Source organism: Trachemys scripta, chromosome 7 (assembly GCF_013100865.1).
Source record: "Trachemys scripta elegans isolate TJP31775 chromosome 7, CAS_Tse_1.0, whole genome shotgun sequence".
NCBI classification, from domain to species: Eukaryota; Metazoa; Chordata; order Testudines; family Emydidae; genus Trachemys; species Trachemys scripta.
Genome location: NC_048304.1, coordinates 61,384,865 through 61,398,938, shown reverse-complemented (window position 1 = coordinate 61,398,938; position 14,074 = coordinate 61,384,865). Strand labels below are relative to the sequence as shown.

Sequence of the window (14,074 nt, the reverse complement as noted above, 5' to 3'; positions counted from 1 at the left end):
GTCGCTCAAGGGTGTGAAAGAAACACCCCTTGAATGCAATACTGGATTTACAATGGCACCAGTGGCGCCATGGCACCAGGCCCACGATCGAAAGGGGCCCCGGCACATTCTTCTCTGCCCCCCGGCTCTCTCCTCTGGGGTCAGAGAAGCTTGACACTGGGAGATGCTGCAGCTCCGTGGCGACTCTGCCGTCAGCCTGGCTCCTGCCCCGCCCCTTTCCCCAGCGTGCTACGTTCCCCTTCCCCCCTCCCCCCCGCTGCCGCTGCCAATCAGCTGGATCAGCCTTGCTAGGGGGAGGAGGGAGCCGCAGCACGCTGGTCCGGGGAGGAGGTGGATGGGGCTGCTCCTGGTGCCTTTCCTTTTGAGGCAGGGCACTTGTGATCAACCAGCTGTTCCTGTCCATGCTCTAGCACCAGTTCAATACCCTGAGCCTGCTCTTGAGAAGCCTGGTCCGCCTCCAGAAGAAGATCCTGGAGTTTGTTTGGGGGTGCACTGGATCTCTGCGGGGGTCCCGACTGGTTCATGAGCAATGTTCATTCTGGCATTTTCTAACTTGAGAGTGCTTGACTTTGCACTCTTTTCATCCTCTAATTTTGTATTTTCTAATTTTTGTGGATTAGTTTATTGATGAGAGCAACCTTAACTAATGTTAAACACAGTTTTTTGTTTGAGCATTGTACAAAGTCTTGTTTGAGGGGGGAACAAGTGCGAGTCTTTCTTGTGATGATAGGAGACAACAGGTAAATATTCAGAAAGCCATATATAGCGTCCAATGGGTAAGAAGCAAATAAACAATATACATGAAAGGAGCTGTAATTCTCTATCTTCGTTTCAAGTAACCCCTTTTTCAGCAAGTACCTTTGAAAAGCAGTGTAGAGTACCCCAGTACAAGCCCAAAGGAACCGAGTAGCAGCTGATCCAAGCCCAGCTTTGACTGCAGCTCCTCTGAAATAATGTTATGGGAAATCAGCAAAGGCAGCTGTTGCCATGACAGCCAGGGCCCTGGTGACTTTCCCAGTGTGCAAATGACCTGGAGGGAAAGAGTGCTAAGTGGCTGATTATCTCTGATGTCACAATGTTACTGCTCAGGCAGCTGCAGGGGGCAGCAAATGTGCAGGGTGTAAAAAAATCAGGCTTTTCTCGTGCTTTGGTTTTCCTAAACTTCCTAAAAAACCCAGCAACAGCCAACCCCAAAATACACATTGAAAATCATTTCACACACATAGTCATTAGTGGCTGAAATGTGGTTCAAGTCTCTTTTACCAGATGTGCCCGTTACTTTGAGGTATCCTCATTTATTAGGATTACTCTTCGGAGGGGTGTGGTTCTGTAATTCTATTAATGTATTGCTTGTGTCACTTGTGTGTTCATATGGAGCTCTACTTCTCCCTTCTGCAAGTCCCCTCCTAATGGAGCCACCCTGCAGGATCTAGGTTCCCCAGGGCTGGGTTCCTCCAGCTCCAGAATCAGATGAACTTACACACAGGCACTAACAGAGCAAGTCTGAGTGGACCTGGTCAATCCGCACTCTCAAGCTGCCACCCTTATATGCCACAGGTTCAGCACGTCCCTATCCCCACTTTCACATTACAATTGTACTGGTAGTAACCCACTTGATGAGCAAACCCCACACACCTATTTTGGGGCGCTACGGGGATCTTTAGCTTAGGTAAAAGAAGCGTTGCTGCAGAGTAAATGGAGAAGCTAAAAACACAAAAAAGTAAAGTCAGAGAGAGGGAGAGAGAAGCAACCAGCTTAACCATAAACGTTATTTATTGAATAATAGTGATAACTACACAAGGAGGGCTAAACAAACATAAGTTACATTATTAAAGGTTAATACCTGAGGCAGAAAAGAAAACAGAGAGAGAGAGGGATGGAGGGATCTCACCTACTCCATGAGGCTTGAACTGGTCAGGGTTCCCAGGTGATGGTGTTAGCTCAGGGTCCTGAGTGCTGGAGACAGGCAGAGCCCCCAGCACGATCAGTCAGGAGACTGAGTCCCAGTGGAACTGATGCAGAGTTTGGGTCCATGCATCAGAACACTTACTTGGGCATAGGTAGAGGGTTTTGTAGAGAAACAACAATGGTTCAAGGGAGAACACTAGATTTATTTATGGGTAAACTGATGACTCAAGGGTTTTCTTTAGGCTAGACGATAGGAGCTGATCACTCTTGGCTATGGGTGGTGTTTTCTTCCAGGGAGCTCACAATGCAATGCCTTCTGGTTGGAGGGGTTCTTGGGGCTGTTTGTTCACAGATGACAGTGATTGTTTGCTGATAAAGCAGTTGGAGTGGTTTCTGAATCAATTCCTGCTGCCACAACAGCTGTAGGAGTGGTCTCCACCCCATGGGGAGTGGTGGGAGTTTGGAATGACCAAGAGTATCACACACCACAAAGTGCTGTGCAGTATAGTCCAGGAGCCCCAGACACCCAAAGTCAGTTTCAGACCCATAGACCAAGCAGCATACCACTTTTACTTTCTAGGGGTTAGGAATAAAGTAGTATCCCTTTAAATAATTTGTGAGCCCTCTAGTGGTACTCACTGGTCTATATTTTAGAAGTTGCCAGAATCCAACCAGAGTGACAATGTGTGTATGTAGCTAGGTCTGGCATATTGTGTCCATTGAATAAACACTGCTAGTTGGATTCCACTGTGCCTGTATGGTTCCTTCGTACCCTGTTTGTGGCTTAAAGAGCAAGAGACACAACACTTCAGCAGCAAGGCAAGGATTCCAATCTGGGAATACAGTCAGAATAGGGAGCGGCCTAGGGGCAGTGCAACTAAAAAGGGAACTGCACCTTGCAACACTAGGACTATAAGTGATCTGCTCACTTAGAGAAAAATTGTGTTAAAAATGTCTGGCACTTTGGGGGAAATGGACTTGTTTGGTAGTTCAGTAGCAGACTGGCCCACCTCTTGAAAGAGATTGGAACAGGATAGACGAGCAAAGGGTATAACTGATGAGAAGAGAGTCAGTTTTACTGAGCATAATGAGCTAAAATGTGCATCTTACTAAGCAGCCTAACAGCTTTTTAAACTTGCAGCCGAAACATTTGCTGATTATGTGGAAATTCTACAAACTCATCTATCCCCAAAAGCCATGGTGATCACAGTCATTCCTACTTTTATAAATGGAGTCAAAAAGGCAATGAAAGAATTTCTGAATATGTGATTGAATTAAGGAAAGTAACAGGGCATTGCCAGTTTGGAAAGAGTTTAAATGGTGCAGAAAGGGGCTAGTTAGTGTGTGATATGCAAAATGAAGCACCTAAAAACAATTATTGACTGAGGCTGATTTGGCCCTAAAACAAGCACTATAAATTGCTGTTTCAATGGAGATGGCCTAATGAGACTGTCGCTTCCCAATTAGGACAGTTAACATCATCTTTAATATCCTGCCAAGGACTGTCATGTCTTTAAGAGAGTCTAGACAGCTAAAAGGCTGGGTCAGAATACGGGGAAATGTTGAAATTAAAATGTGTGTAACCTTTTATGGTTGGAATGTTTTCATTGTTTTCCTTTTTTATACAAGCTTAATAAAAGGGATTTTAAAGGCGGTTCTTCACAGTGGTAGCTGCTGCTAACAGACCAGAGCCCCCCCGTAGGCATTTAACATTGTAACAGTAAACAAGGGCTTTAAATACCATACCTCAGTTGCTCCCTAGACCCCCACTCTTTAGCTATCAGGCTGTTGAGTATATAGCCTTTATTGGGAGGGATAGAACACACCCTTTGCCAGTGCGTTAAACCACTATTTCGTAGACATTTGTAGAATGCTGGGAATGTATGTCCATGTTCTTTCCTGGCTCTGGTGGGGGAGTGTGGTCTAATGAGTAGAGAAGGGATCTGCAAATTAGCACTCCTGAGTGGTCTTTGCTTTTAAATGATGCTTTGCATTTACAATGTGCTCATTAATCTGTGGGTTACAAACCTATTTGTGAAGAGGGGTATGTCAGAGTAGCCCAGTTTTGAAGACATGGAGCATGATTCATCAGTGTTTTGTGGCCCCTTTGTGTTGGCTGAACTGCACCTCCATAAAGGGACGTACAAGCTGTCTCCCCTTGTCCCCTGTGGCAAATACCTCACTGGTGCAGGAATGAATTGAGCCACCCTAGCCAAGCACACAGATTTAGCACAGACTTTCCAAAACACAGTATGGCTAAGTGACTGAAAGGTAGGTCTGCCACTTCAGAGACCTGGGTTCTCTTCCTAGCTCTACCAGAAGTGATCTTGTGCAACTTTACTGATCTCCAGTTATCTGTGAAGGGGGGGGATACTTGCCTCTGTCTTAAAGCAGGTGTATGAAGCCCTACCCGATATTAAGTGTTAATGATTAAGAGTTCACAGGCTTGTGTCTCCTAGCCTAGCTACTTTCCCAGTGGTCAAACGACAGCTGTAGGACTGGCATGCTCCTGCCACCACCACCTCGCTTACACTATTAGTCTATGCAGTTATTTGGAAACAATGAAGAAGGCTCAGTGGGGCTTGGAAGCAAACTCAGTGCAGTAGGACTGATCAAGAAATAACAAGCGTGTGCCAAGGGAGATTTCCTATGGCTTACAAATCTGAAGAGATTTTTATGGAGGTGGTGAAAGGCACTGCCCTGACCCCACAACTATCCCTTTGCCAAATGTCCAGTTCCTGCTGTACAGCCCTAGGGATGTTCAAACTAGCTTTGGAAATGTTTTTAGCGTCGGTGAAAGTATCTATTTTTTATTGATCTGGATCTAAAAATGGCTAACCTAATTTGCTGAAACTTTCAAAAGAAAAGTTTGTCAACGTTATAAGCAGCGAGTCTAGGGAATTACAATGGAAAGGATTAGGCAGCTTGAAATATTGGCATCACTACCACTTTGCCAAAAACATTATTGTAATGGGGAGACTTTGTCAAAGGAGTGAGTCTCATATTTTGTCTTGAAGGCAATGAGATCTGGTTAATCTCTTCCTGGAAGGGATTCCACAGTTGGGGGCTGTTAAGCAAAAATCTATCTCCATCTCTCATACCTGTCACTCCTACAGTGGAAAGTGTCATGGTTCCCGAGGAGCACAGTTGCTGCAGGATGTTATGGCCCCAGAGTCTTGAAGGCAACCCTTGCAGATGTGGCCCAACAGCACTCCCTTAGAGGCTGCAGTAAAGCAGAGGCAGTTCAGACCCCATCTACTGTCTCTGATAAGATAATGAAAACTCATTCAGGTGGTACATTGGCAGAGCAGCAGGCCAAAGGGAGCCAGGCTAGGAGAGGGCAGGTATGGGGAGAAGCGGTTGAAGGACTGGGCATTGGAGGGTAATTGCTAGAACCATTCCCACAGAGGCTTGAGTAGTGCTGTAGCAGTAGCTTCTTCAAGGGATGGATTCTAGCCCAGTCGGTGCAGAGTGTCTGGCACCCAGCAGGTGGCGATCGTGCCTAAAGGAAGAGCAAAGGCAGGTCTGGAGCCACAGCCCCAGCCCCTTACTCCTCACAGCCAGCCACAGTTTGAAACTTGACAGGTCTCCAAGAAATACCAGTAATTTCCTGTTCCGAGGACTGACGCTGCCTAGTGCAAACACACACTGTTTGCTACACGTTTAGAATCATGACAAAGTCTGAGACATGGGCTTCCAGTTCAGAATGGCTGCTAGGCACCAAGCCTTCCCTGGCTGGGAGCAGGGCAAGTTCCTGGGACCCAGAGGGCTGCCTAACAGGCAGTAAACTGTAGGACCCCTCCCCACCCCAGCTTTCCTGGGAGCAGAAAGGGACCCCAGGTTTCCCAAAGCCTCCTCCAAAGGGGAAGGGCAGTGTGACGGGTCACCTAGAGAGGTGCATTCCCCTGACAGAGTGCTGGGACCTTCTCTGGCAGCACCTCAGGAAGCTTCTTAAGAGCTGTGGCTGCAAAGACATGCTTAAAGCCCTGGCCAGTGCCTGGGCTTGCCCCACTTCCTGCCACTGGTAAGTAGCCCCAGGCTGCGCCCTTCCTGGCCTGAGCCAGGAAGATGGGCAGTGAGCTGGGGAAGCACCACAAGAGCAGCAGCCCCTATACTGTGTGGTGCGTGGGGGTGGGAAGGGGCAGGTGAAGCGGGGCTGCAAAGTGCTAGGGAGTGGACCAGAGCCACTGCCTGGGGGCTTGGAGCGAGACCCTTGGCACCTGGGAGGCCTCCAACACCTGGAGAAGTGGCTCTGCTCTCTGGCAGGGCAGCCACCTCAATTCCGTTCACTCTTCTGAGATGGCTGGGGGTTGCCTCTAGCAGTGGCAGTGCACAGTAGCTGGCTAGACGCCGGGGCAATGACAGAGGTAGCTTTTTGCAGTACATCCAAAGAGCCCCAAGTATTATCGCACTGGCAGGGGAGGAAGCAGTGCTGTGTGTGCGGCCCAAGCCTGACACCTGCCGGGCAGGCAGGCCTCGCTAATCTGTGCGGTATTTTACAGGAACCCCTTTTGGCTCTCCCCAGCAGTCAGGCCTCATTGTGCAGGCTGAATACACTGGCTCTGGTTAGGAGACAGTTTGTTATGTTTTGGGGAAAGCAACAATATTGTTTACAAAGAACAAAGCTGTGAGCGGCACCGCTGCCTTGATTAACTTAGAGGCTTTATTGACTGACTGTTTTGTACAAAACAGGGAGATTTCTGTCCCAGCCCATTCAGGGCTCTGTACAAAACCCAAACTATGTACATGGAATTAGCTCTGCGCCTTTCACATGGGCTGAAATGCACACAGCGTAGACACACCTGTGAGTCCTAGCGAGAACTCACCTATAAACAGCTTAGCATCCTCAAATACAGCCCCCTAGTGACCCATACAAAAATCAGACTGTCACCTATTTACAGCAAGAGAGCACTAAGGGACCTGGCCTTGAGTCACTGCCAGCCCCAGGGAGGGCAGCATGGGCCCGGCAGAGCTCCATCCCACAATGGGGTGACTCCGTGAGGCCAGCTGCTTATGGATAATGGCAGCAGAGTCAGGCCCAGTAGTCCCCAGGGCCGATGGGGGGTAGGGGGGAAGAGAGCCGGTACAAATTACCATGGCTCAGCGGTCCGGAAGGGAGCCCGGCTTCCCCTCCCTGCCCCCATTGGCCCTGTTTAGCTGGTCCGCCCTTGCTGGGATGCCCGAAAAATTTTTTTTACCGAGGACCAAACCCACTCTCGGCAGCCCTGTTGGTCCCATACCTTGAAGTCATGACTGGGCGAAACTCATTCATGCCAGGAGGCTCCTTGCGGAGCGGTAGTCGGGAGTGGGGGGGAGGAGGTCACTGAGGAGGGCTGATTAATCAAACCCAAGCTGGTTCTGGAAGAATGTGTGTGTGTTAGGGGTGCAGGGGGGAGCAGTCTCTGCTTTGTGCTGTTTTATTCTCGTTGTCCTTCAACACCTTGTGCTCTGCCATGCAGCAGCAGGAGCAGGGGAAGCACCAGGCTTCTCATGCAGTGCTGCAGTGTCAGTATCAAGCACAATCGCATCCATGGGTGTTCAAGCCACACAGTATCATCACGCTGAATCAGTCAGACCAGCACAGGCCAGAGACCTGCTCTCTGCAACCCCAGCATCGAGACCAGTGACTTGTAGTTGTTGTAAACACTCAGGGACAAGCTCCCCTAGACTAGGATATGCTTGGGAGAGGGAGATGCTAACAGAAAAGGCCATTAGAGACCAATACAGGGAGATGGGAACTTCCTGTTGTACTGTGATTGGGTCTCCCCTGTTCAAAGGCTGGAAGACAAGATCAGATTCACACCAGGATCAAGAGGAACCTGACACAGTTCAGAGCTAAAGTCAGCCCTGTGCCAGCTGGGCTGGGAAGCAAGTGCATTGCATTGGGGTGCTGCAGTGAGGGAGCCCATGGGGAAGGAACTTTTTCTTGCCTACAATCTGAGAGGCAGCGATCCTTAGCGTTGAAGCCCAAACACTATTCCCAGTGGATTTTCGCCTGCTGTTCCTCAGCCAGGGACTGACCCTCGGCAGCCGTAAGCCACTCAGTGCATGCTGGTCAGAAGGGGGCTAGTCCACAATCAGCAGCCAGTGAAGAAGTGGGTTTGCCGGCTCGCATATTGTGCTGCTCGCCCCGTGTGCAGTAGCGCAGGCCGGGGGCACTTTGACCCAAGCACTGTACACAGAGCCTAGTCCCTGCACCAGGTTGTTAGGATAGGTAGTACATGCCATAGGTGACTGGTGCTGTGAAGAGACCTGGGACAGGCTGCAGGGCTGCTCTGCTGGGGAAAGTGCTGGTGGCTCCGTACAGGGAGGGGGAGCCCAGGTGTGCCCCCAGCGGGAAGGGCAGGGCAAAAGAGGGCAGCAAGGGCTTGGTGGCGAGTTTGAGCTTCTCCAGCTCTGCTTCCTGTAACCTCTTGGCCTTAGCCCTGCGGTTCTGGAACCAGATCTTGACCTGGGTCTCTGTGAGATTGAGGGAGCTGGAGAACTCGGCCCGCTCAGCGATGGACAGATACTGCTTCTGCCGGAACTTCCTCTCAAGCGCCAGCAGCTGCGAGGTGGTGAAGGGCGTACGGGGCTTGCGATTGTTCTTGTGCTTCCTCAGAGTGCAGGGTGGAGGGCTGGGCTGCCCTGCAAGGTGACACAAACAAACAGCCCAGCTACTTAGTGTGGAGTGGCCCTGGGCTGGCTGCCAGGCCAAAGAAGCGATCTCTAGGACCCTCTAGCCCTGTATTCCTACCCACATCAGACATGGAGCCCATCCTGGGCTCCAGCCCTGCCATGAATGCATGTTTCCCCAGTGGGGCTAGCTTTGGTGCAGGGCCTGGTCCCTCGGGGCTAGGAAGCCAGCATGGCACAGAGCAGGCCTTCCCCTCAGCGACTGCACAACAGGTACTCACAAAGCCCCTATTTGGGGCCCGGAGACTCACTCAGGCATGGGGCTGGCATGCTGAGCTGGGATGCGGATGGGGCACTGGCTGTCAGGGAGCAGGGTGCTGTGGCACAAAGGCTCCACACATTAGTCCCCAGGAGCTCCTGTCTCAGCTGGAGAGAGCAGGCAGATCCCTCCCCTGCCCGTGGGGTTCCCAGTGCCTGGCTCCACAGAGTGGCCAGTGTGCCATTCAGCTCATAGGGGAAGAGCTGCCTGGGGTCAGAGCCGCCTGGGGTCAGAGCAATGGGTTTCACCGTGCACCTGGCCTGGGTGTGGGCAGAGGAGCTGAGCTCATAGGCAGGCACCAAGTGGTCTGCGCTGTGGCCCTGGGCCCAGATGGGACCCCTGAGGGAGGAGTGCAGGCCAGGTCCAGGCGCCCTGCGCACCATTAGCAATGTTCAGTGCTATCGACAGGAGAGCACACTGGGCCTTTCCCCCACTGTTCAGAAGTGAGTGGCTGGCGAGGGCTGCTGGGGGCGCGGAGTGATAGCAGGGCTAATGGCCTGGCAGACTCTACCACAAGGCTGTAGGTCCCAGCAGGAGCCCGGGTCAGCAGGCTGTGCTGCTCACACAGGGCTCGTAGGTGCAGAGCATGGGAAGTTGCAGCCGTCTCAGGGTTGGCTTGGGGTTGAAGCGATGGCACCTCAGCCTGGCTAGAGTTTCACAGCGCAAGCAAGGGGCTGGGGTGAGTTAGGGCCCACTGAATGGCTATTGTCTCCCCATCCACTATCCCTGCAGTCAACATGCCCTTCCCACTGGTGGGGCCAGGTCCTGACCATTCTGCTGTTCAGAGGAGGCCACAGGTGAGCCTGGCCTGGGCTCTCAGATGGGGAGAGGGTCACATACGAGCAAGGGAGGGAGCCTGCACCCCATGAGTTTAGTGCTCCCCCTGCTGCTCTGGCAGGCAGGGGGAAGGGTCCCAGGGGTCCCGCTAGCTGGACTGACAGTTGCCCAGGCTGGCTCTGTGCTCTGACATGCAGAGGTGTGGGGTCACTTTAGGTACTTACTTGGTGGAGAACAGGCAGATTTTGCAAACCAGGAGTTGGGCTCCTTGTCACCCGGACTCTCCACTGCTGGTAGCTGCTGCTTAGCCCGCTGCTCCGGGAAATCTTGGCCTGACTCCGCTGTGTACAAGCTGCTCCGGGCCCGGGCGGGTGGCGCTTCGGCAGTGGCAGCAGGGGGTGGCTGGTGCGGGCGACTGCTCCGGGGACACAGCTTGCGCTCCGTGATCAGCAGGGACTCCACACTGAAAGGCAGCAGAGGGCTGGAGGTGGTTTGGACCCTGCATCCCACTGCCTTGGAGCCCATCCTGGGCAGCTGCTCCTCAGCAATGGGGCTCTCCTTGGCTAGGGCGGCCACTCCTTTGCTGGTCTCCGCTTGGGCTGTCTCCGGGCTCAGCAACCTCTGGCCAGGATTCATCCTCAGGGAGGAGGGAGCCATAAAACTGCTGCGGGGGTAAGGGGAAGTCAGCCCTGCATACGCACCCCCAGAGGCTCCAGACACCGCCCCAGAGCTCAGGCCCAAGCAACAGCCTCAGGGGTGGGGTCCAGGCTCCAGGGTCCCAACTCCAGTCTCAGCGGTGGGGTCCAGACTCCAGAGACCCAGTTCCAGCCTCAGGGGTGGGGTCCACCCACTCCAGAGTCCCAGCTCCAGCCTCAGGGACCAGTCTCCAGGGTCCCAGCTCCAGCCTCAGGGTCCAGGCTCCCAGCTTCAGGGGCAGGGGGCCAGACTCCAGGGACCCAGTTCCAGCCTCAGGGTGGGGTCCACCCGCTCCAGGGTCCCAGCCTCAGGGTCCCAACTCCAGCTTCAGGGGTGGGGTCCAGGCTCCAAGCTCCCAGCCCCAGGCTCAGGCACCAGCAGTGCGAAGTGCAGGGTGGGAGATGGGGTCCCGGGCTCCATGCTTGGGGCAGGGCAGCAAGCTCGCGATGGGACTCGGGGACCCTGCAGGCTTCTCCTGCACTTTAACAGCTATAAAAGTTCTGCCGCTCCTCTTTCATGTGGCCGCCCTCCAATCTCCCCCCTGCAGCCCGTGACGTGCCGGGCGAGGGGCTGCCATTGGCTGCCTACACTCTCAGGCCGGAGCCGCCTGGCTGGGGAGGGAGGCGGCCGCGGGGGGGCGGCTGGTGGCCCCCGGGCTGCAATATCTGGGAGCACAGTTCAGTGCAGTTAACAAATAGGGCAGCAGCCCCTCTTCTCCCCATTGCTGGGCGCTTGTTGGCACCAGGGCGAGTGGCTCCCCCAAACTCCCCACTAACATTTCCCTGCTGATTTCACCTTTCCCCAAAATCCTGCCTTTGCACCCCAATGAACCCATAACATTTATTTCATCACTCCCCACTAGCCACAAACCTGGCAGCTCCCCAGTCTGCCAGCAGCGAAGGCTGGGAGCCCAGCCTGCTCCAGGGGCTGCTTTGCTCTGTTCTTTAACTCCCCCCGCACTGTTTTCTTGAACTTTGCTGCGACTTTCAGTCTGATGTTTTACTTACAAGGGTAATTGCTAATTTATTACATTGGTCCTAGTCTTTCTGCCGTGCAACTCGTCTTGATCCTTTCTGATTGTTGTTGCTTCATTTGAAAAGCACCGGGAAATCCTTCACCATAAGTTGGAGCATTTTAATAAGGCAGACAAGTTATGCTTTGGAAGGCGCCAGGCGCAGCAGGATCAAAAGGGAAGCTACCTCAGGGAGAATAGGCAACAGTTAATTCTACTTAATTGTCCTCCCAAAATTTAATGTCCAGTGTATGGCTGAAAAGACTAGATTCGCACACAGGCGGGCTTTTTATTGGCTGTTAACTGTTGAACTGCCGGAATTATTTGAAAAGCAATGAAGTTTGGCATTACCACCACTAATAATGTTTTCGCTGAGGGACAACATTAAATACAGCTAAAAGTAGACTCTAGTGCATAGGATGAAAAGGTCTTTTTTTTTTTTCTTTTGTTTTCTTTTCTTTTCAGATTTACAAGAGCTTTTGGATTGAATGTTTGTTGTATTTATTCCAGAACATTTGCTATTGTAAATGGTACTGCTGTAAAAAATTCCAAATGTGCTACAGTATGTTTCAGTCCATTAATCTGAAGGTAGATTTATGTTTGTTTGTATTTTTTTTAATTTAGCATGTGTCAGAATTTATTCACTAAAGTGACACAACTCACAAAATAACGGTATATTGTTTTGAGAGAAAAATCCTGGTTTATCACTCTGGTCCGTAATGTTTTCTAAATAAGAAAATATTCTTCATTCTTTATTTTAAGATCTTTCAGTGGTTGCTTAATACAAAGTGGGCTATATTCACTTCAAACGTTTGCACGCATGGCTCTGTCTGCTCATATACCCAGTAAACAGTTCCATTTGGTTAAATAGTGTAGCAAGAGTTAATGGGAATCTGCACATCCCAAGGAGGAGTGGGTCTGTGATACTGCAGAGCCCGGCAGTCCACCAGCTCCAGGACAAGGCTCATACCTCTCCCTAGACTTAAATAAACATGTATTCCGTGTGATTTTGTGCTCACCTAGGAGCACACGATGTGCTTGAAAATCTACTTGGTATCTGTAAAAATAAATGAATGTCAGGATCTTCAGATATTCTGATTTTGATCAAATAAGGTCTCAGAAATTGTAAAACTTTATTCCACTTAATGTCCATATGTAAACAAATGTCTACAAAGGAATAAAGTCTGATCTACCTTTGTTGTGCCATGGGCACCCTCATCTTTACAGAAACAGCCCATGCATTATCCGATTGCTGGCCAACCCCGCTAATGTTATAATTGAGATTAGACTAACTACCTCTTTGACAATGTTTGACACTGCTGTAACTCCTGGGATAGCAAGCGCGGACTGCAACCCCATGTGCTGCAGATCAGAAATGATTCAGAGTCTAACAAACACTCCGGATGGAGAGAGAGGACCCCAGGGGCCTTCAGGAATCCTGGGATGGACATTACACAGAAAACAAAATGTTGACTTTCAAACCCAGAGTTGGCTGTGAAGGGAAATCCCTGTCTAGAAATCGCCGACACCTTTGTATTGAGAAAATTACGGCGGCCTTGTTCGGGCAAACTCTGGGAAACACTCAGCACAGCCTGCAAGATTGGGCATTTGTGAGCTGAAGGGCTGCACAGCCCAGACGGCAAGCTGCACAGGCAGAGCCAATGTCTGGAGGAGGCTGCCTCTGAAGCTGCTGAGAAAGACCACAAGAAACATTAGTCCATATTCTGGGCCAGCCCTGCAACTCGTGGACACTTCCATGGGAGTCTGACCTGGCCAAGGACTGCGGGATTAGGCCCCTCGCCGCAGTCTGTGTTCTTATATCCCTGCCTATTTCCTCTTGAGACAGCAGACTTCAAGGACACCAAGAACTCCCCAAAGAGACGCACAGACTCCCTGTTCATTTGGAATTGTTCTCTGTGCATTCAGTCCCTCTAAACTCCCGACACTATGCAATATGGCTTAGCAGGACTGCTGTCAGACAGGTAAGAAACGCAGTGATATGTCGCTGAGTCCTAACGAGCAAACAGCAACTGGGACTAGGTTTTATTCTTAGACAAAAAGTTCACTGGCTTGACACTTTTAACATGTGCATTATTAACTGCTCTGCTGCCAGAGTTCATTGACTGCTGTCTGTGTGCATATACCGTGTCTGTCCACAGTTGGCACCCAATATTACAAATTATTCGGGAGGGGAGGGAGTATTCAAACGTGCTTTATTTTGGTTTTGCATGTAAGCGGTTGGATCTAATGATCAGAGCACAGGACAATCCAGCTAGTATGTAAAATATATATAGATATACAAATGCAACAGTAACATCATTTTGAGCAATTTGTACCATTTAAGGAAAGATCTGCAAACATATTGTTTTGATATTAATAGATGGCTCATGATGAGAAGAAAGGACAGTTAGGAACATGAACATCTGTTGAGCCATGTTATCTAGTTACAAAAAATAAGGTCAAGGTATAGGTAAGAATCATGGCTTCATGTTCAGGAAACCTACAAAATATTTCTATTATTTCAAAAAAACTGTTCATTTAATTAAATCCAGATTTGTTTTCAGTTTATTGCAATTGCTCAGCAATGCTAAGGAAATTCAATTAAAACAAAGTTCTCCCCAGTGCAAATATAGAAGCATTGGCTGAAAAGCCCACGACACAGGCAAATTCCCTGCTTCCGAAGGGTTCTCATGCCATATTGTAAGAACTCCTTTAAGGTTATAAAGAGGGACTAAAGTGATTGTAGA

The 14,074-nt window shown here is 50.5% G+C and overlaps 1 protein-coding gene across 1 annotated transcript; it reads right to left on the bottom strand.

The window, feature by feature from the left end:
• Nucleotides 1-6,553: 6,553 nt before the first annotated feature.
• Nucleotides 6,554-10,807, bottom strand: LOC117881011 (homeobox protein MSX-3-like). The gene is made up of 2 exons (XM_034777766.1): nt 9,844-10,807; nt 6,554-8,535 (listed from the first exon to the last, which is right to left on the bottom strand). The coding sequence occupies exons 1-2, from the start codon at nt 10,274-10,276 to the stop codon at nt 8,114-8,116; spliced, it is 855 nt and encodes a 284-aa protein (XP_034633657.1). The 5' UTR covers nt 10,277-10,807; the 3' UTR covers nt 6,554-8,113.
• Between the last annotated feature and the right edge of the window lie 3,267 nt (nt 10,808-14,074).